The following is a 23,485-nucleotide window of genomic DNA, read 5'->3' as shown; positions in this document are numbered from 1 at the left end:
CAAATGCCTTAGGTGACTGACCACGCCCTGCATACCATATTGTGCACAACCATCATGTCCAGAGACGCCTTCCCCTGCCCAAGGCCGGGACCAAGACATGCATGCCATGCAGAGCCGTCTAAATGGCCTGTACAGCCCCAGGGCAGTCTCTTCAAATATGCCCCCGACAGTGTGGCCTCTGCTCCAGGACAGTCTTTCACTACTCCACTCTGTTCCTTGACCACCCCCTAGACCTGTCTCCATCTCACCCCTCCCTGCTTGTGCTCCCCTATGCCCCCAGTTCTTCCTCTGTCTCCCCCTACCTTCTTGTTTCTCCCCCAGTCCTGTCTGTCTCCCCTTCCCCTCTCATTCCCCCCTGCAGTCCTGCCTTTGCCTCACCCTGCCCGCTCGACTCGCCTCCATCTCACCCCACTGGCCTTGCTCCTGTGCCCTACAGGGACCTGATATTTTGCAGCTATGGTTTTAAAGGAAGGCGAAAGCAGTTTCTACTGGCCTCCAAGTCGTGGGTGAGCTGAAGCTTGTCAGGTGCGTGCCTTGTTATATACAGTCGTAAAACAGACTGTTCTACTTATCCGCTCACGAGGCACTTAATTTGGAGGGGGAACGTGATCCTGGTGAGTTGGTCTTTTAATGAGCATTCATGAGATGCAAATGTGATTCCTGACATAGATCAGCGTGAAACTCAACCTGCCTTTAATCTGCTATCAAAGTCAGGAGAACAAAATTCCAATCTAATTTTCTGCCGGTGGGAATTTGACTTTTTCAATCACACCGAATTTAGTGCCCCCCGCCTGCCATGATTCCAACCACTGACAGGAGCGGAATGTTCACCCAATATCTGTAGCACGTATTTGACTTCCACAATCAAACATTCAAAATGAGAACAAAACCTTGGATTCTGACCACAGTCTGTCATTTGCAATGATTTTCTAATTTGCAAAACTGCTTTATCAAAGAGGAATTAAACTCTGATTGAACTCACCCTCTGTATAATTACCTTTGGTTCTTAAAAGGACACAGCTCCACCTTAGCAGAATAAATTATCCATTTTTAAAATTAATCCTGGCATTGGATCACAATTATTCTGGATGAGAAAGACCATTCAGCTTATCATAGGGTTCCCAATGTTTCCCCATTGTAGTGTCCAATGGTTTCTTAAACAAGTCCAGAGTTTTTGCCTCTACTACTCTACCTGGAAGTCTATTAGGATGGACAGCCAATACCGAAGAGGTTGGCAAGAAATTATAGAAAGACATATAACTTGCAGAATCTGTAATAATATTCACGTTTTGTCTGTCTGGACTGTTTTGATTGGTTAGTTTAAGGGATGTGTCAGTTGGTGGGTTGATTAGGTGCACGCAGAGGCACATGGGGCAAGAGAAGGACTGGAGTATGTGATACATATACATTGCCAACAATTGGTGCTGCAGCAGTGGGTGTGGCGGGGGGGGGGGGGGGGGGGGGGGGGGGAGGAAAAAACAGCGGCAGGCAAGGGGAGTCCAATAACAAAGTTATCCTGGCTGGAAAGACTATTTCTGTCAGGGATGGAATGAGATTAATGGGATGGTTTAGGATGGTAAGAGAGGGCTGGAGGTGGCATGGAAGAGGTGGATGAAATTATGCAACTGGTTAAGTGTGGCAAAATGGCAGGGACGATTACTTGATACAACTTATTTGAAACCTATTTGTTATGCTAAAAATGCAGATTCACTAGATTTGAATAAAAAAGTTTTAGAAAAGATGCCAAGTGAATTAAAACAATACACCAGCATTTATTCTAAAGATGAAGATTACAGTCCATACCCTCCAGAGTTTCTACACAGTCTAATCCTAATGGGCATGCCATCACACAAACTTTGACTCAAGGAAGGAGCAATTATAATGCTGCTATGAAACTTGAATCCTAAACAAACACTTTGTCATGGAACATGATTGGTAGTTAAGCTATTTTCTTCAATGATAGAAGCTGACATTATAACAGGGAAGAAAATGGAGTGTTTATTCCTTGAAAAATAATGAGCCCATCAGATGTAAACCTGCTGAACTCAGGAGAAAACAGTTCCCAAATAAACCTTCATATTCTATGAGTATAAACAAGTCACAAGGACAGGCTCTTGACAAAATTTGCATTTACATTCTAGGCCTGTTTTTACATGTAGCATCATAGAATGGTTAAAGCACAGAAGGATGCCATTTATCCGCCATGTCTGTGCCAGGTTTCTGCAAATGGCCTTCTTCCAATTGTGTTTTTCCTCATAGCTTTTTAGACAGCTTTTTGTAGTTTTTTTTCCAGAGTGAGAAGTTTTGATTCTGTTAAAGTCTTTAGTGAAAAAGTAACTAGAAATCCTGTATTTAAAGATGTACTGTTGGAATAAATATACATTAGTATCACCGCTAATGTTTTCAAGTCTCTGCTTGTGTGCATATATTTGGCAAATTAATTTCAACATAGATAAATGTGAGTTATTACATTTTGGTAGGAAAAATAAGGATGTCAAATTACTCGGAAAATAAGATAAGAAGATCTAGGGGTACAAATTCACAAATCACAAAAAGTAGTGATGGAGGTTAATAAAAGCATTAAAAAAACAAACAAACCAAATACTAGAGTTTATTTGTAGATGGATAGTATTGTAAAGTAGAGAAGTTATGCTACCCTTGTACCAAATTTGGTTAGGCCACACTTGAGTACTGTGCAAATTCCGGTCACAATATTAATAAAAGGATGTAGAGGAACTGGAGAATGTGGTGAAAAGATTTACAATTTCAGAACTGTAAGGTTGCACACCTATCAGGAAAGGATGAACAGACTGTGACTCTTCTTTTCTTGAAAAGGGAAGGCTGAGGGGTGATCTAACAGAGATCTTTAAATAATGAAAGGTTTTGATAGAGACAGAGAAAGTATTTCCGCTTGTGAGGAAGAGCAATACTAGAAGCCATCAAGATAGTCACCAAGAAATCAAATCGGAAATTCAGAAGAAACCAACAGAATAGTAAGAATTTGGAACTCGCTACTGCCGGAAGTAGTTGCGGCAAATAGTTCAGATGTGTTTAAGAGGAATCTAGATAAGCATACAAGGGAGAAGGGAATAGAGTCACGCTAATAGAGTTAGATGAAGAAAAAAAGAGAGGAGGCTTAAATGGAACATACACATTGGCTTTGGGCTGAATGGCCTATTTCTGTTTCAACAATACTTCAATTTTAAAATTCGCTCCTTTGTTTTCAAATCGCTGCATGGCCTGGCCACTCCCTATCTGTAAACATTCTCTTGAGCATTCATGATTTTAATCACTTCACAATTGGTGGCTGTGCCTTCAGCTCCCTAAGCTGTGGAATTCCCTCACTAGACCTCTCCACTTCATTTTCCTCCATTAGGACAAATGTGGCTCAGTGTCATATTTTATTTTATAATGCCTCTATGAAATACCTCAGGACATTTTATTACTTTAAAGGTGCTATATAAATACAAGCTGTTGTTGTATATTCAATGTAATTCTATTCTATACATCGATCACCATGTGAAGAATTTCCTGATATCAATCCTTTACCCTTAACAGTCTTATATGCCTCTCTATCATCATCTATCAAGCACCTCAACAGGCTTGAAATGCCGGTTTCACCAGTCTTTTATCATAACTCAAAATTCTGAGAGAACCTTGTCTGAACAGAGCACTATAAAGTTCGATCATTATCTGTTTTGACTTACATTCACTGTTTTGACTATATTGTTCAATATCTCATTGGCTTTGTCGATTGCTGCACTCTATTGGTTGGACATATTGAGCAGTCTCCCAGATCACCATCAAATTCACCCTTAGTTATTTCTACACGATCCATGGAATATGCATGTCATCAAATTTTTATCTCTATGTACAAAACTTTATACTTGTCTTTATTAAATTTCATCTGTCATTCTTTTGCCCACTTTCATTTTATATAACTCATTCTTCTAAGCAGCCTCTTCCAGTTTCACCACATTAACTTGGTATCATCAGCAAATCTTGACACTTTGCATTTAGCTTCTAAATCTAGGTCATTTATATAAATTATTAAAATTAGTGGATTCAATGTTGATCCATGAGGTAGCCAACTAACTACTTCCCACCCCCATTCTAACTCCTCAAGTAAGCATGCATCATTTCCTACCAAAAGCTGGGTTCTTATCTATTACCAAGGTTTACACTGAATTGAAAAGGCTTTTGATAAAGTTACACATAAAATATTATCAGTTGATAGACTTTTATGTGGAACTTTATCAAAAAGCACATTGACAGTCAATGTACACATCATAAGACTTTCCAAAGTTAGTTATCACTTCCTGAGAACTGGAGGAGGTTGTTCACTGGGAACCCCTTCTGAGTCCATGTTAACCCGCATTTTACTAGATTGCTATTGTGGAGATGATTTTTAAAAGTTTTTTTCTGATAAATTCCAGTACTTTACATAGAATTGAAAGAAGACTAATGTGTGTCATTGGGTATTTGTTTTGTCAACCTATTTGATTACGGACCCATATTAACCTATTTACAATCTACTGGTACATTTCTACTTACAGCCGTGAACTGCCTAGGCCCCAAACTTGATCTGGAGTTCCCTCCCTAAATTTCTCCACCTCTCTTTCCTTTTTTTATTTGACCGAGCTTTTAGCCATCTGCTCCAATATCTCCTCACATGACTTGATGACTAATTTTGTTCCATAATGCTCATGTCTTGGAAAGTTTTAATATGCTAAAAGTGCAATATAACCACAAGATGTTGTTAAAAGTGTTCCAAATGTATTCTCCTGAAGTGCCTTTGAGCTCCTTAATCTATTTGCTTTAGTCGTTCACTCCCTGATCATGTTAAACTTTATTATTTTATGGTTGGTATCTTCCAGGGATGGTATGATTTTCATTTCACATATTTTTTTTTACAAATAACAAATCGAATGTGTATTGCCACTTGTGGCCTCCTTAATGCACTGGGTCATTATATTTAGTACTTACAAGGTAGAAATTGGTCTCAACAACAAATTGTATTTATACAGTGCTTTTAACGTAATAAAAATTCCAAGGTGCATATTATAAAGCAAAATTTGATACCAAGCCACTTAAGGTGCTAATGAGGTAGATTTCAAGGATTATCTTAATGGAGGAAAGAAAGGTGGAGAGACTTTGGGAGGGAATTCCAGAGCCTAGGGCCTAGGCATCTGAAGGCACAAACATCAATAAGGAGCAATTAAAATCAGGGATGTTGAAGAGGCCAGCACCAGAAGAATGCAGATATCTCTCAGGTTTATGGGACTGGAGGAGATTACAGGGATTACAAGAGATGCAGACAAGGCTTGGAAGAACTTGCAAATTTTAAAATCAAGGTGCTGCTTGACCAGAAGCCAGGGTGACCAACTATCCCTTATTTTTATGGGATTGTCCCGTAATTGAGCCCATTGTCCCATGTCCCGGGTTGCATGCATCTGTAATTCAGGCCTTTAAATCTCGCAGAGTATCTGCTCTGCTCCCGTTTGCACCCTTTTACAACTTTGGCAGACCCCCACTCCACCACCCTGGTCTAATGGACTCTCATGCCAGAGTGCCCTTTAACTTTCTTCATGAGAGTTGGTCACCTTGCCAGGAACCAATTGAGGTCAGTGAGCACAGGGTAATGGATGATTGGGAATTGAAACAGGCTGAGGACACAGAGCATGCAACAGAAGTGGAGGCCTGACACCTGCCTAAATTGGGCCCCCATGACCCCATTCCTGTAATTGCAGTGAGCTGCTAGCACTAGCATCTTCAAACGAACCTCTCCAGTTGTCATTGGTCCACTTTGAAAATGGCTGCCTTGCTGCTGGCAGTGGCTCCAAATCCTGGGTGCATTGAGGAGAACATGATTGTGGGGTTGAGTTGGGGGAGGGGGGTTGAACTGCAGCCTGTTCCTCCTGGTTCCACATGAAGGAAAGTAAAAACGAATCATGTTTTGGTAACAGTCTACAACAGTCTCTTTAAGAAAAATTGGGCTGCATGCAAACTAGGTCATCCTGAGCAGAGGTGGTCTGGCTCCAGCTTCGCATGGCACTGGCCACATTCTGGAAGGATCCTTTAACAAGTGTTTGGCCCCTCATTAACAAGCATAATAGACCTAATGTCAGTTTGAGGCAGGCACTCATGAAGCCTGAATATTGTCCTTTGACAATGTGGCATCAGAGTATTTCAGACATCCTTGGGGCATGAAACATAGCCCTGTGAAACTGGGTTTTTCTCCTCTGCTTTAATAGGCACAGTGAGGACCAATTTTTCTACTCTGAATCCTTCTAATGCTGACCCAGTAGCTTCTTTTTTAGAGATGTCGAACCTGAGTCATTAATTTTGTAGCTTTCTGCCTTCCACAGAATCTTTTTCCTTTTAAGATATTGCACTGGCTGACATACCATAAGATAAGCCAATGTGTATTTGATAAAGTATGGATGAGGTAAGGGAGTGTATAATCTCATAATCCCCAGTTTTCTCTTCTAATGGCTCTCCCCAAAAATTGTGATTGTAAACATACAAAATATCAATAAAGTAAAAAAAGGTAAAACCTTCACTATAGGCTGTATATTTAGTCGGATTTACAGGCATTTTTCTGCCCATTTCCAACTATGAGCAAACTTTTAGTCTTTTTTCTGCTTGATACTGGAGGTTACCTATGCCTGACACAAGCCTACTGATTTGAGTAGCACTCTGTTCCTTGTTTCCCCCACTGTAACCCATCTCTAGAATTTAGGACAAAAACAGAATTACCTGGAAAAACTCAGCAGGTCTGGCAGCATCGGCAGAGAAGAACAAAGTTGACGTTTCAAGTCCTCATAACCCTTCAACAGAACTCCACACTTTAGTTAACCTCATCAACATGTAACTTAGACAGGGTTATTGTGGATTTTTGAGAGGCATCTCAAACAGAACAGCGTAACTGGGAATGGGAGACAAATAGGTGCAGTAAAAACTGGCAGTGCCATTTCTTTCATTCTCTATTGGTAGGTCACCCGTTTCTGTCAGTGGATTGTCTGATATGAGTTTGCACTCAATAGCTTTCCCCTAATTCATCTGTGGCTCATGTGTTTGGTCCTTTTCATGGAACATTTTGGTTTTGGAATGCAGATCCTCAGCTCAGTCAGGCCATGAAATACAGGAGTGCAAGACAAGTCTGGCGCTATGTTTGAGGCTGTATGGAAGGTTGAGATTATTAATGAGGTCCAGTGGGGGTCTGCATGGGGGAGCAGTTGGAATGTATTTCCATGAGGGAGGCGTAACACTCCCAAGGTAGTTGATAAGTATGATAGGCAGCTGCTAAATGTGAGTTTCTGCTATATCTCTTACCCAGTTGGTCCACAGCACTGTCAATAAAACATTTTACACCAAACAGACAGCACATCGGAGATACATGTTCATATGTTTGCTGGACATAATGCTTTAAATGACTTCAATTTATTTTATTATTTAGTTTATATATAATCCATTTAAATCTATGTGATGATATATGAAGGAATATTTGTTGATTTAAGAGATACTTACCATGCAGAATTTTATTTTCCAATTTTAGCAGTTATTTCCCATATTTTCAAGTTTGAAATCCTTGTCATTTCACCAACCACCTTTTCCAAATAATAATAATTAAAATAAAGAAAGGGGATTCAGGTCCAGTTCTCACACCTGCACACTACATGCTTTGGTTGACAGCATAGAATCACAGCTGGGTCATGCGAATAATCGGCCAAGGAGATGTTATCTGTAGAGATGTCCAAGAGAATGTTGTTCAGCGTCACCCTTATCTGTGGTAGGACAGCACGGTACTCCGGAGTAACAGGGTCCAAAGGTAGGAGTTCAGCGGTATCGTTCAACAGATTGAAAATCAGAGGTGGGTCATGATGTTGTTCTGGCCCTTTTTTACCTTTGCAAGCTTTGGCACCACCTAAAATCATAAGAAAACAATATGTTGTGAGTGTTCATTCTCAATTCTATGTCCCAATTCTGCTGGAACCTAACAACATATTTAAAAGCCACCTAGGTAGCACAATGCTTATGATGGCAACTTCACAATTCTACTATCCCAGTCTCAACATTTCCTCAAAGCTGGTAGGCCAAAGGTTTTAAGCATTTTATTGTCTTATATACACCAAGTGAAGATTTCAGAAGTGACCACTACTTCTGTGCAGCAGAAAGTTAGAACGTTGCCTTAATCTGCAGTAAGTGTGGCCACTTTTGGCTGAGCATATAGTGTTTGAGGCATTGCGAGTGAGCTTGGTTTGTTTTTCCACGCTCTCAATTAACAAGGACGCATGAATGTCACAGTCCATGAAGCTGCATAAAAATCAAGATTAAAAACGTACAAGCCTCAACTACTTTGGCAAACTGCATAGGTGTTGGAATCACTGGCACGCACCGACTACTGAAAGGAAAGAGCTGCATTGAGGCTGTACCTCAAGCTTCCTTCCATCTCAGTGCTGTTTAAAGCTGCAAATTCAATTTGTTTTTTTTAAAAAAACACATGTTTAAACAAAAAGAACACCCAAATCCTCTGTGAAGAGAAAATTATCAAAGCTTCCAAAATATGTGGGAAGTTGTGGACGCTACCGGTGTCCAAGATGACCACATGTGCACTAAGTGTCACCACCTGCAGAAACTTGAGCTCCAGCTTTCTGAAGCTGGAGTCTCTGTGGTGCATCTGCGAAGCTGAGAGCTACATGGATATCATGTTCAGAGGGGTGGCCACACCGCAGCTTGGCAGCCTGCAGGCAGAAAGGGAATGGGTGACCACCAGGCAGTCCAAGAGAACTAGGCAGGCAGTGCAGGAGTCTCCTGGGGTCCTGCTAGCCAATCAGTTTTCCGTTTTGGATACTGGCGTGGGTGTTGGTTCCTCAGAGGAGTGCAGTCAGAGCTGTGTTTGTGGCACCACAGGCAGCCCTGTTGTACAGGAGAAGAGGATGAAGAAAGGAAGAGCAGTAGTGATAGGAGATTCATTGCTTAGGGGAACAGATAGGCATTTCTGTGGCTGTGGATGTGACTCCAGGATGATGTGTTGTCTCCCTGGTGCCAAAGTCAAGGGTGTCACAGAGCAACTGCAGGACATTCTTCTGGGGGAGGGAAATCAGCCAGAGGTCATGCTCCATGTCGGTACCAATGACTTAGGTAGGAAGGGGGATATGGTACTGAAAGCAGATTTTAGAGAGCTAGGAAGGAGACTGAAAAGCAGGTTCTCTAAAGCAGTAAATCTCAGGATTACTCCCAGTCCCACTTGCGAGTATAGAAATAGCAGAATTGAGTGATTAAACACGTGGCTGGAAAGCTAGTGTAGGAGGGAGGGCATCAGATTTCTTAACCATTGGGACTGGTTCTGAGGAAGGTGGGATCTGTACAAGCCGGATGGTCTACACCTGGACAGGACTAAGATGAATATCCTCACAGGGAGATGTGCTCACAGGGAGATGTGCTAGTGCTGTTTGGAGGGGAGGGGGTGCAGTTTAAACTAGATGGGCAGGGGGCTGGGAACCTGAGGGCAAATTTAGAGCAGGGAACTGGAGACAGAAAATTGGTAGGGGGGTGGGAACCTGAGGGCAAATATTCAGAGCAGGGAATGGGAGATAGAAAATTGGTAGTGGGATGGGAACCTGAGGGCAAATTCAGAGCAGGGAATGGGAGATAGAAAGTTGGTAGTGGGCTGGGAACCTGAGGGCAAATTCAGAGCAGGGAATGGGAGATAGAAAATTGGTAGTGGGATGAGAACTTGAGGGCAAATTCAGAATAGGGAATGGGAGACAGAAAATTAGTGAGTGACTCTGAAAGACAAAAGCACAGGTTAAAAGATGTACGGCACAGGAACTTGGAAGTGTTAAAAGGTATGTATGTAAACGCAAGGTGTATAGCAAATAAAGCTGATGAGCTGACGGCACAGATAGACAAGTGGCAGCATGATATCACTGCCATAATGGAAACTTGGCATAAAGAGGGGCAAAACCGGCAGCTCAACAAACCTGGATATACAATTTTCAGGTAGGTTGGCAGGGAGGATAAAAAAGGTGGGGATGTAGCACTATTGGTTGAAGAATCAATTACAGCTGTGAGGAGGTATACTAAATGAATCATCAAATAAGGTCATATGGGTTGAGCTCAGAAATAAAAAAAGGGTAACCACATTGCTAGGATTGTACTATAGATCCCCAAATAGTGGAAGAGAGTTAGAAGAGCAAATATGTTGACAAATTTCTGAGTGCAAAAACAATAGGGCAGTAATAGTTGGGAGACTTCAACTACCCTAAAATCAATTGGGATCAGTGAGAAGGGCACAATGTGAAGGGCACAGAAGACACAAAGTTCTTGAATTGCATTCAAGAGAACTTTTTTAGCCAGCATGCAACAAGCCTAACGAGAGGGGGCGCAATTCGAGACTTAGGCTGGGATTTTCTGTGCCCACTGGCATCAGGTGTTTTCACTGGCATGAGCTGACAATATGGCGAGAAAGCCAAAAATTGGTTTCAGTGTGGGGTGGGGAGGTGTGTGTGAGGGAAGCAGCCACGCATTAGGAAAACCTTGAATAAAGTGACCATTGCTTTGCAGCTGAGACAGTTCAGGCGCAGCCATATTGAAATGATTGGAGTCAGGCCTCTAGCTTCTCTGCCCACTCAAGCAACACAGAGGCATCAAAGTGCACCAAGTGCTCCAGAGCTTTTCACTCCTCAGGCACAGATTGCAAACTAATAAGCGTTTTAGTGGACTGCAGAACAGTTGGACGACTGGACACCTTGTACAATCTCCTTGCTAAAGTTGGCCATGGAGCAGTCACTGGTGGAGGCACTCATAGCCACTTGCAATGTCATCATCCCAGTTTGGATCAGTCTCCCTCATGATTCAAGCTGCAGCCTTGCAGCATTGGTTAGGAGAATGCCTGCGCCTGAGCTGAGAGCACACCAAATGGGCAAAGCTGCCGTCAATCATTCAGGTGCAGTGGGGCGGAGGTGGATGGGGTTTTGGGCAGCCATGCAGTGCACTAATCTCTGGCCAGCCACATGGTGGCTAGCACTCTCTGGGATGCGTTAAGGGGCCTTCAGACTTAACTAGGGGAGGTTGTTAGTGCACCCATGCTAACCCACAGGTCTCTCTCTTTCATCCTGCAGAAGGAGTACATCACCATCATGGAGCCTGGTGACCTAGTTGTCTGTCTTGTGGCTTTTAGAGAGCGAAGGCAATGGAAAAGAGAGCGACTGAGGTGCCTGGCGGCGCAGAGCTGGGAGTAGCACCTTCTGGAAGAAACGGTGGCTGGGGCTCCCACATACACTGCCAAAGAGCCACAGCAGGCTGTTGCTGATCGGTGCCTAGCTAAGGTCTATAGACACCATCTTTCCTTCCTACAGATGACTGAGGACGGTCGCCAAAGACTGCGCATGTCTAGGGAACTGGCTGGTCACATCTGCCAGCTACTGCAGGATTTGGTGCCATGGGGACAAGGAGGGCATCTGCTGCCAGTGGCCATGAATGTGACTGCAGCGCTCAATATCTACGCCAGTGGCTCATTTCAGGGCTCTACAGGTGACCTTTGTGGGATATCAGACGCCTCCACTCAAAAATTCATCCATGAGTTCACGGATGTCACCTCCGCGAGGGCACACAACTTTGTGCATTTCTCCTGGGACCAGGATAGCCAGGATGCAAGAGCAATTGGATTTGCACAGATCTAAGGTTTCCCACAGATGCAGGGTGCCATCGACTGCACTCGCTCAGATCTCCTTCACAACACAGCCAACTATGTCAACCGCAAGGGTTTCCATTGGCTGAATGTGCAGCTGGTGTGCGACTACTACAACCGTATCCTGCAGGTCTGTGCATGGTTTCCAGGGAATGTGCACGACTCCTATATTTTCAATCGGTCACAGATCCCTGAAGTCTTCCAGGATCCATAGAAGCTGCAGGGATAGCTCCTCGGGGACAAGGAGCAGAGTTCGTGGCTGATGACACCCGTGCGGCAACCTCAAACTACAGCAGAACGAAGGTTCAAGCTGCAACTTGCAACTTGGTGGGGCAGACCATTCGGATGCTGAAAATTAGGTTCCAGTGCCTGGGCCGTTCTGGTGGAGCCCTTCAATATAGTCCACAAAGGGTATCATACATCGTCGCCACCTGCTGCGCCCTTAACAATCTAGCACTGCAATGGGGCGAGAAGCTGGCTGAGGAGGAGATGGTGGAGTGGAGCTCTCCTCCAATGAGGAGGACACTCGGGAATGAAGGTGTGGAGGTCCTCGAAAACGATGATGGCGCCCTCGCACTGGCCAGACAAGGCAGGCGCGCTCAGGAAGCCCAAATAGCTGCTTAATTTGTGGAGGATGATGGCGACATGCAGTGAAGAGACACCATAGATCCTCACATTGCATCTATGAATGTTTGACTCCGGTCTGGCTTATGGCAACGCAAATGCCCTCTATGCTCTTGTCATGGAGACGCAGTGGAGGCTCTAATAGTTGCTCAAATATAGAAGGATGATGATGACTGTTATGACACAGCAGTTGTTAAAAGCTAAGTTATTTAAAATCCCACAGGGAAACTTTAAACAACTGTCATAACCTATATTTTCAAGTGGTATGTTGAGATGCAGTTCTAAATTCAGGAATAAGACCTCCAGTTCGCGAGAGGTTTTTATATCAAGCTACATGAGGCATTTATTAATTTACACAAGTTAAACATATACACATGACTACAAATTACTACTATTATAACTTTTTAATAAATTCCCAAACTAACCTCCACTAAGGCAACAACAACCCATAGACTTCAAGCAGACACCAGGCAAAGCATTTTCATCTTACAAATTCAAAATGAATTCCTTTCACTTTGGTTCCTTTGCAGACAGTTGTAGGCTTACAGGCTTTGACCTTACATGCCTCTGCTCTGCACACACAAAACCACTCTTCTGTTATACCCAGCATCCTCCTTTGAATGTAAATTCTTATTGTATCATCAGGCCCTTTGAACTCCACCTCTTCTAACAATAAAACCCTTTTCATAGTACCAATTTTATTAGTAATATAAGCATTGATTGGTATCTCATAGCTAGGTGCAAGATTTCACCCCCAGTCTTTGAATGCTCTATTCAACAAAATGCAAATGTCCTCTACCTCTGTGTTTACCTCTCAAAACTACTATACATCAAAACACCCAGACTAGCTTGCTTCAATCCAATTAAAACACACACAGACACACCCACAGACTAAACCTCTATTAAAAAAAATAATTTCATAGCTTCATGACAATGACATGCAGTAAGGACACTCCATAGATCTTCACATAGCCTCTGAGAATATCTGACTCCTGTCTGACCAAGGGCAGCTTGCTTATGCTCTGTGGTCAGGGTCATATCATAAAGACTCAGCCATGAAACTTTAAAAGCATCTGATCCTTTGTCTGCCTTCAGCACCTGACCCCTTCAGGAGCACAGCGTCACTGGTCACAGTTGTTGAAGAGATGGGGACCAGCCCCACCTTAAAGGTGCTGAGTATTCTGTGATGCCTGCCCACAACATTCTGGCAGCAATGGCAAGCACTGTCAAGGTGCAGGCATCAGTATGTGTCCAGGAATTGTGAGGCTGGACCATCACTTTGGTCTGAAGGCCGCACAAAGCACAGGGAAGAGGCCCAGGACTGAGACATCTGTGTTTATCTTGTACAGAAAGGTTTCACATCTGAGTGACATGAACACTGCTCATCAGAACAAGGAGCCATAGGCAGGGAGACATTCTTGGGAGTTTATTGACAATAGTGAAGAGTATGTACAATTGATTAACACGTGTACCCAGGCTGTGCAACTAATTCTTCTTAACTTTCCTAACCCTGCCGCTACGTCTTGGTGATCCCCGGACATCCACAGAGGAGGTGGAAGCAGCCTGCTGATTGCTACGCCCTGTCTGTGATGATCTTTGCTGGAGTACTCTGGAGAGCCTAGACCTAGAGGGCCTGGCACCCTCCACGGCATGTGGAGCTGGAGCTGCTGAGGTCGCAGGAAGAGGAGATTCAGATGGGCCGGACACTCCTGGATTCTCATGGATGGATGGCCCCGGGGGAGTACACCTGCCGATCCTCCTCTCTATGGGTGCCCAAGGGCCCGTGGCTGACTCCTTGAGAAGAGGTAGCTGGAGTGAGATTGAGCTGTCCCGCATCCAGCTTGCATGCACACTGTTGGAGGCCAACTATGGGGTCAACGATGGAGTTGAGGCTGCGTAGTAGTGTAGGAGTGAATTCCAGGACCAAGGTCTCCATAGCACCCACCATCCTACCAGTGTTGACCTTGATGCATTAGCATGCTGGTGCTATCACCTCAGCCTGAAGGCGGATGGACTCCTCCATCGTGCCTTGCAATCTAAGGAGTGCAGCAGACATCCCTTCCTGAAGTTCCCAAGCTTGCCTTTGCAGCTCCAGCAACTGTGACATGACCGAGTTTAGAGGCTCATCATCTGACTCGGACTCAGTGGATTTCTGGCCTGCAGCAGTCCTCTGAATGGTGGACACCAGGGAAGTCCATGCTGCCGCCGCCTGTTGCGAATCAGACAGTGCAGTTTGCTCACCAGATTGTGATCCCGGGGCTACTGTAAAGCTAGGTCCCACTGAGATGTGTATCTCTGCGTTAGCAGAGGGTGTGGGTGAGTGCTGTGATGCAGCTTCAAGGAGGGTGCCTTCAGATTCCTCTTCAGAGGTTTCTTCGGGGCTTGATTGGAGGCCATGGGCCCTGGACTCAGTCAGCTATTTCCCAGATGTGCCTGCGGAAGCATAGGGAGATACTTAGTGCATGGCGGTGGCCTGTGAAACAGGACACATCAGTCACAGCATGGTTGTCTGATGGATGTTGCACTGCTGGATCTTCAGCTGGTTGAGCACTGCTGACCTCACCGTCAGCACAGAAACGGTCCAGATTCTCACCAGCCTGCTGGATGGCTGTTTCCAAAGTCTGTGAGGAGCTTGATTTCAGGCATTCCTCCGCCGGTTTGCGACCTCTCTCTCTTGTTGTGTGCCAGCTTGTCCTGCATGAATAGAGATGGAGAAAGTGTAAGCAGGACGCCTGCCAGCCCAGATGATAAGTATGTCTGATATGTGTGGGTGGTGAGTGGTCCCATGGAGGGGGTGAGGACAATGAAGGTGTGTGCGAGAGAGTGAATGATTATGTCCCTTGAATCAGCAATGAGTGAGGGCCCTGTGGATGTGCAATGGGTTTGAGAGTGTGTAGTTGAGAGTGATGAGAAGAGTGACTTACCCTGGTGGAATGGAGGAGATCATTCATCTCTTGCAGCACTGGGTGGCTGTCCTCTTTTTAAGCGCAGTGGTGCTGACTAACACTGCCACCGCCTCTCAAGCCGGATTAGTGAAGTTGCTGCTCATCCAACGGCCAGAGTGGGGGTAGAGGACATCATGGCGAGTCTCCACTGCATCCAAAAGGTGCGCGAGGAACCTGTCATTGAACCCGGGGGCTGCAGTCTTTTTGTCTTTCAGGGCCATGTCCTCTTTGCAGCAGTCGTGGGTTGGAAGCACAGAGAGGTGTGCACGCGGATGGACTTTAAATATGGTGCCCAGCATGATGAAGCAGTGAGGTGATGGCGTGGCAGGCGAATGAGAGTCCGCCCGCCATGGAAACGGCGTATTACCCAGGAATGCACAATTAATGTAGCAGGTTTGGGACAATACAGCGTGAAAAGCCACCATTGTGGCCAGCGGGTAAAATGTCGTTTTACCCGCCTGCTACCGCAGTTAGTGCAAATCTGGGGTGATTCTGCCCTTAGTCTTAGGAAATGAAGCTGGGAAAGTGGATGAAGTAGCAGTGGGGGACCATTTTGGAGATAGTGACCATAATATAGCTAGATTTAGCATCATTATGGAAAAGGACAAAAATAGACAAATTTTACAAAGCTGAGAGGTGAACTGGTGAGAGTGGACTGGATACAGCTACTAGAAGGGAAAACAGTGTCAGATCAGTGGGAGGTATTCAAAAACGAAATTCAACAGGCATAGTGTAGACATGTCCCCATAAAGAAAAAGGGTGGTACTGCCAAATTAAGGGAGGAAATAGCGGATGCTCTGAGGATCATTTTCCAATCCTCACCAGATGCAGGTAAGATACCAGAGGATTGGAGGTCCATTAACATTGTACCATTATTTAAAAAGGGTGCAAGGGATAGGCCAGAAAATTATAGGCCGGTCGGTCTGACTTCAGTGGTGAAGTTCAATAACTTCAGTTATTGGTATCAATTCTGAGAGACAGGATAAACTGTCACTTAGAAAGGCACGGATTGATCAGGGATAGTCAGCATGGTTTTATTAGGGGAAGACCATGTCTTATTAACGTAATAGAATTTTTTGAGGAAGTAACAAGACGTTTTGATGAGGGTAGTGCAGTGGATGTTGTTTACATGGATTTTACTAAGGCATTTGACATGGTCCCACGTGGCAGACTGGTCAGAAAAATGAGATCCCATGGGATACAGGGGAAGGTGGCGAGTTGAATCCAAAATTGGCTCAGCAACAGGAAACAAAGTTTAATGGTCGATGGATGTTTTTGTGAATGGAAAGTGGTTACCAGTGGTGTTCCACAGGGCTCAGTGTTGGGCCCTTGCAGTTTGTTGTATAGATTAATGATTTGGATTTAAATGTGGGAGGCATGATCGGGGAATTTGCAGATGACACAAAAATTGGCCGTGTAGTTGAGAGTAAAGAGGATAGCTGTTGTCTCCAGAATGATATCAATGGTTTGGTTGAGTGGGTGGAAAGGAAGGCAAATGGAATTCAATCCGGAAAAGTGAGAGGTAATGCATTTGGGGGAGGGGGCAAAAAAAGCAAGGAAATACTCAATAAACGAGAGGATATGGAGAGGGGTTGATGAAGTGAGTGACTTTGGAGTGCATGACCCCAGCTCCTTGAAGGTGGCAGGACAGGTGGATAAGGTGGTGAATAAAGCCTATGGAATGCTTTCCGTTATTTGGTGAGGTATTGAATACAAAAGCAGGGATGTAATGCTGGAACTGTATAAATTGCTGGTTAGGCCACAGCTGGAATTTTGTGCAGTTTTGGTCACATTACAGGAAGGACATAATTGCTCTGGAGAGAGTACAGAGATTTACAAGAAAATTGCAGCAATGAGGAAAGATTGGAAAGGCTACAGTTGTTTTCCTCAGAACAGAGGAGGCTGAGGGGTGACCTAATTGAGGTGTATAAAATTATGATGGGCCTAGATAGGGTAGACAAGAAGACCTGTTTCCCCTAGCTGAGAGGTGAATTACCAGGGGACACAGATTTAAAGTGATTAGTAGAAGGATTAGAGGGGATATGAGGAAAAACATTTTCACCCAGAGGGTGGTGGGTGTCTGGAATTCATTGCCTGAATTGGTGGTTGAGGCTGAAATGCTCAACTCATTTAAAAAGGTACCCGGATCGGCATCTGCAACGCTGTAACCTGGAAAGTGGGATTAAAATGAGCAGCTAGTTTTTTTTCTTTCTTTTGGCTGGTGCAGACACGATGGGCTGAATGTGCCACAACTTTTCTATGGCTGTATGAGACAGTATGTAAAGAACAAATTAGAACATGTTAAAAGATTGTTACTTCTCTCAAAGCTCTGCCAGAACTTTGCACATCAATCAGCATACCTGTCTGCTGCATGTACTACTGCATTATCATTAATGATGTTTAATTCATTATAGCCATCTAAAATGAATCCTGAGATACATAACTAAAATAAAAAGTTGCATTTGCTTAACATGTAGGGTTATTCTCTTTACCTGTGAGGTAGAAAGCTTTGAACTGCTTTAGACGTATTGTCTTCAAATCTCCAAATTGTCCAGCTGCTCCACTGTTTGGATGGAACAGAGCCTAGAATATAATTAAGAATCAGGAGATGTTTATATATTACCCATTTCTACTTCTAAATTAAAAATTAGATATAGTGGCTTGCTCCAGCTACCATTTACAGCACTAGGTTAAACAAAAGAAAAACTGCAGTAAATATTGATTCAATGCATTTACTGATTCAAGAATTCCTAGGCAGAATTTTGCCCTCGTCAGACGGGCTCAGTGGGGGCAAGCGGGAGCGGTTGGGAAGCTGACCGCCCCCCGCGATCAGGCCACCACTGTGATTTCACCCTGGCGGACTGATTAAAGCCTAATTAAGGTCACATGAGCAGGAACATGTTATTAATGAAATTTTAAAAATTTTATTTAGTTTTTAATTGCTGTTGGAAACCTCATCCTGCCCGTGTACAGCTAACATCCATCCAATGAATGAGCTAGTACAGATGTCGCTGGCTTAGCAACGAGTGTATGCTGATGGAATTAGCATGCTCCAGGGCTTCTGTGTTGTTGACCTTGTCCTGCCAAGAGATGCTAAAGATATGAGAGTCAGCAAAGGTGGAAACTGTTCAGCCTTTTCTCCTATAAAGCATATGTTGTCCAGATCTCACCACTGTAGAGGAGTGCACTGAGAATGCAGGATTGGTGGACTCACAGTTTGGTGTTCTCAGTCAGGTTGTTCCACACTCTCTTACTCAGCTTGGACATAGCAACTGCAGCTTTTGCAATGTGTGAGTTGATCTCAGTATCAAGTGTCAGATTGCTGGTGATTGTGGAGCCTATTTGAAACTATTAACAATCTCCAGCATCACATTATCAATGCTGATAGATGGCAGTATGGCAACATCTTGAACCATGTTATTTGTCTTCCTGCTGTTGATAGTCAAACAAGACGTTTACAGGCATTAGAGAGTCTGTCCATATTCTGCCGAAGAATGCTATGTGCCACCGTCAGCGTAGATGTAAATCTCTGATGAGGACTTGGTGCACCTTTGACCTGGATCTCAGGTGAACAGCTTTCTGTCAGTTCTGGTATGTAAGCAGACAACTTCTGTAGATGACCTGGAGCCATACAACAGCAGCAAAGAGAAGAATATGCCAAAGAGTGTTGGTGCCAGAACACAACCCTGTTTGATCCCACTGCAGATCTCAAAGGATTCCGATGTTGCCCCTTCATAGCTGACCTTACCCATTATGTTGTCATGGAAAGAGGAGATCACATTAAGCAGCTTCACAGGCAGCCACTTTTCTCCTGCAGCTTAAATAGACCACTTCTGCTCATATTGTCTTGGTGAGATTGACAAAGGCAATGTCTAATGGTCTCCTTTGTTCATGGCATTTCACAGGAACCAACTGGCCAATTGTTATGACCGATGCTGTTGGTATAGTTGAGTTATTTAAAAATCTCAGGGAAGCTTTAAACAACTATCATAACCTATAATTTTAAGTGTTATGTTTGAGATGCAACTCTAAATCCAGGAATCAGACCACCAGTTCTCGAGGTTTTACATTAAACTAAATGAAACATTTTATTAATTTACACAGGTTAAAACATGGCTTCAAATGACTACTATCAGAACTTTTAACAAATTCCCAAACAAATCTCCATTAAGGCAACAGCAACCCATAGACTTAACCAAACACTGGGCAAAGCATTTTCACCATATGAATTCAAAATGAGGTTCTTTTCACTTTGGTTCCTGTGGAGACAGTTGGAGTCACAATGTGTAGTGGTCTCCTTTGTTCATGGCATTTCTCTTGCAGCTGCTGAACTGAGAAGATCATGTCAGCCGTAGATCTTCCAGTTCTGAAGCCACACTGAGATTTGGGGTAGATGTTTTGGGGAGCCCAAGTGGCTCAGGAGCCTCACGAGCCAAAGTAATCAAAGCAAGATGTTCTTTGGGAACTGGTCCGATATCCTTTTCCCCCTTCACCAACAGGTCAGATTACCTGAAGGTGCTGGGTATATAGTTTAGAGGGGTTGGAGTGTGCACCAAAAATTGGAAGGCCAAGATAAAACAGAAACTGGGCTTATGGCACCCATGCTCCTTCTAAGAGCCAGATCATCGGGTGCGAGGCACTCTCAGTGTTGCTCTACGTGGTGCACTATGTGGTGCAAGTCAGCCTTATACCTCACTCCTGTGGCGTGGTGGTCACCTGTGCCATCTTCTGGAGATCAAAAATGGAATGTGTCTGCAGGGACATGTGTACAAATCTCTAGATAAGGGGAGAAAAATTGTATCTAACTTCACCCTCATCCTGATGGTCACCTTTTTGTGTGATTGCATCAAGCTGTGTGTAGACCCTCAGTAAGCAAACACCATGAACCAAAGTTTTAGTCTGGGTCTATTTTAAGTGAACAAGTGAATCTCCAGTTAATACGATTGACGTGCAAACAATTAAACACAATTAATATACAATTAACATGAGGCTGGATAGCTTTTTCTGCTGGCACAGAAATGATGAACCTAATGGTCTCCTTCTGTGCTGTAAATTTCTAAGCTTTCTGTACCAAGTATCATGCTGAGGTCCTATCTGTCCCCAGTATAGGGAAAGATGGGTCTGGCCATTTTACCGTGGAACATTCCATTCAGCTGGACAGTGCCATATCACAAGTCCCTCCTGGAAAAGTTGGCACAGAAAAGTACCTTTGACCACAAGTCCATCAGGCTGTGGTCCATATGTAATGTCCTCAAGCCCCTGCAGGAAAATGAGATGGTTGATTCTGTCAGATGGTTCGCTGAGCAGACTGTCAAACTCACTGGTAGAACGTCTCATTGCTAGGACTTTCAAACAAGCAACAAGACGTAATTTGGCTGGTGGTGAAAAGGGCCCTCCCCTTTAGATCCTTCCTATACACCCCGGGTCTCAGTGACATCGCACGCTGCCCACCTCCCTTTAGAATGTGCCTTTGCAAAGCAGGTCTGGAAAGCTTTGCAGTGGATTTTGTCAAGGGTCATCCCAAGCAGCTCCGTAACACAGGAGTCTGTGCTCTAATGGGCTTTGCTCAGGGACACACACCAAGACAAACGTCTGCTGCTGCTGGAGGACCGTCAGCTCAATGAAAGATGCTCTTTGCTCTGCCTGAAACCTGCTGGTCTTGCAATGCAAAGAGCTATTGATGAGTGAATGTTGCAGACTGGCACATTTGAAGGTCCAGGACTACATGCTGAGTGATGCATTGATGCTTGGGGTAGGCGCTGCAAAGGCTCAATGTGGGGAAAGGCCACTGTCTAAAGCTCTCCCACCATAGTATACTGAGGGGTTGGAACCTGTGTAAAACACCTTGGGCTGTATGCAACAGAGAATTACATTAATATACATGTATATTCTAAATATAACCTGTGATAGCAAGTATAGTGAAGAACCCCACCTATTGAAAGAAACTGATCTGTATTGCACTTTATGTAATGTCAAATTTGAACTGTTATGTAATGTACTTTTACAATTTTTATGAATAAGTTATATTTTTGAAAAAAATTAGCTCACAGAGGTAAGGATCAAGGCCCTGAAATTCCTCAGGTAATGATTTTGGTGGTTTTCCCAGGATGGTGCAGGCAGGCAAAAATGGCATTACAGGTGCATCTTTGGCATGAGTCTGCCCCATGCCCACAGAAACCACTTTTGTTCCACCTTGGGGGTGTTGTCCTAATAAAACCAGCTTTGGCGCCCTGAATGGGGGGGACAATATATTTAACCTGTTTGAATGTATAGGCTACGAGCTTGGATTAGATACCACCAAAGAGGTCCATATACACTGTTATAGAGGTCAGGATGCCTCACCCTACTATTTGTGGCCAATTTACAAGCCAGTGAGAAAACTCCTGGAAATGGTACAGACCAGGTATATCGTCCGTGGATTAGCTTCTTATATGAATAGCTTATTACGTAATTTTCTGATAAAGTTTTAAGCTGAGAATTCCACTCAGGGCATCTCTCCACCTCAATTTGCTCTTCCTCAGCTTGCTGTTTCCCAGCAGCTTCTCTCTCCCTCCATCTACACCCATGGTCCACTGTTCATCTCTGCAATTAGACTCTCCATTTATCTCTCTTTATCTCCTTCCCCATGTGCTACCAAGAATAATTGCCTCTCTTTACACTATTGAAAACGCATTTAAAATATATTTTTTCCCATCTGCCAACCATATTTCTTCATGAGTCTTCCGCTCCATCAATTTCTCTTTCCCAACTCTTCAACTACCTCAATCTACACCTCAGAGTATGTCTAACCTCCCCAAATACTCTGCCTCCCTATTACTGCTGCTCACATTTCAATTACCCTCACCTCCCAACTGTCCCCAGAACCTTTTCCCACACAATTACTCACATTTCCAAAACCCTCTTCATTCCTTCCAATGCCTCATAACTAGTGGCGGATTTACAGTTAGTGGGGCCCTGTGCTCAGCTTCATTTTTGCCCCCCACTACCCCCCCCCACCCCTGAACCCCAAGGCCAAAGCCTAGAAAATAAACAAATTGATCAGCGCTTCATCGCTTGTAAAAACATGCCTGTGTACAGCAATCGTGCAATAGTCTTACCACCACAGTAGGACACTCTTGGCGAGTCTGTGCTGAAGTCCTGTTCCAGTACTGCGGCTTGGATCCCCGACTCGCTTTCTGTCTGTTTTATATCAACCTGGGCAATTAATATTAACCGTCTTTTCAAAACAAGCAATATAATGTGCACAATGAGCCTATTCCCATCAAAAACTGACCATCTGCTTGGACTCGCTGAGAACAATTGCTCCTTAACAACATATTCCAAAAGTTCTGCAGGTCCAGGATGCCCGGTGGAAAAGGAGGGCTGGTAGAACCGCAGAATACTTTTTTTGGAAAGTATTGTCTGGTGATACAGCGGTAAGATAACACTTGCAGTGATGCACTAGAGCATTTTATAGGATTAGATATTGATTGACGGAACGGTAGTCTATTCCCTGTGCATATTTGTGTCTCCTTCATTTAACCCCCTTTCATTCTGTGCAGATAGACTAATAAATCAATCTGAATATATATTTAAAAGTGTAAGGTAAAATAAATCTCTAAAAATTGGATATCATTTATGTTAAGGGCAATTCATTTGGATTTAGTTTGAACCTGTCCTTTTGCTTCTCTCACATACTTTGCTTCCCAATTACAGAACATCAAATAAAACGAGTAGAATTAATGAAACATTGCTAGGTATAATTGAAAAGTAATTTGCTGGAACACTTGGTAATAGATCCCACTGTGGAAAGCGATTAAAATTTTCTTTTACATATATATATATAATGACTGAACTGTATACAAACACATACAGTTCCTTCTCATCTATACTGCCATTCTTACTATGAGATCCCCAACATGCTTTATAAGTGTAATTTTTAGTTTTAATTCAACACCAGGCGAGACTACCACACAGCAACAATAAGTGTCAAAAACAGTGAATTAAGGAGTCTGACAGTAAATGAGTCCGATGGGGAATGCGCAGGGTACGAAGATTTTAAAGCAAAATTCATTTTTGGGAAACAGTTGCCGCTTTGGCGCTGGTACAAACCGAGGGCAGGTGACAGCTAACTCCGAGAAACTTTGCAGGACTCAATCAGAGTTGACCAAAGGGTTTGCAGAACAAAGGGATTTCAGGACAGTTTCACCTGAAGCGTTCTTGTAAATGCAGTTTCAATCTG

General features: G+C 43.8%; 1 protein-coding gene across 4 annotated transcripts in view; it reads right to left on the bottom strand.

Moving 5' to 3' along the window:
• Nucleotides 1-1,748: 1,748 nt before the first annotated feature.
• arsg (arylsulfatase G) overlaps nt 1,749-23,485 on the bottom strand; it is a 200,014-nt gene continuing 178,277 nt past the window's right edge. For 3 of the 4 annotated variants that reach the window (XM_078571072.1, XM_078571073.1, XM_078571071.1), the window contains exons 12-13: nt 17,757-17,847; nt 7,407-7,927 (exon numbers count right to left, since the gene is read on the bottom strand). In XM_078571072.1, the coding sequence (XP_078427198.1) occupies nt 7,650-7,927; nt 17,757-17,847 (369 nt within the window). In that variant the 3' untranslated portion in view covers nt 7,407-7,649. Of the gene's footprint in view, nt 2,364-7,406; nt 7,928-17,756; nt 17,848-23,485 lie in introns of those variants that run through there. The other variant, XR_013580618.1, reaches the window with a different exon arrangement.

Source organism: Cetorhinus maximus, chromosome 24 (assembly GCF_964194155.1).
Source record: "Cetorhinus maximus chromosome 24, sCetMax3.hap1.1, whole genome shotgun sequence".
Lineage (NCBI taxonomy): Eukaryota > Metazoa > Chordata > Chondrichthyes > Lamniformes > Cetorhinidae > Cetorhinus > Cetorhinus maximus.
The sequence above is the reverse complement of the archived record's forward strand: the minus strand, read 5'-3'. Positions and strand labels throughout refer to the sequence as shown.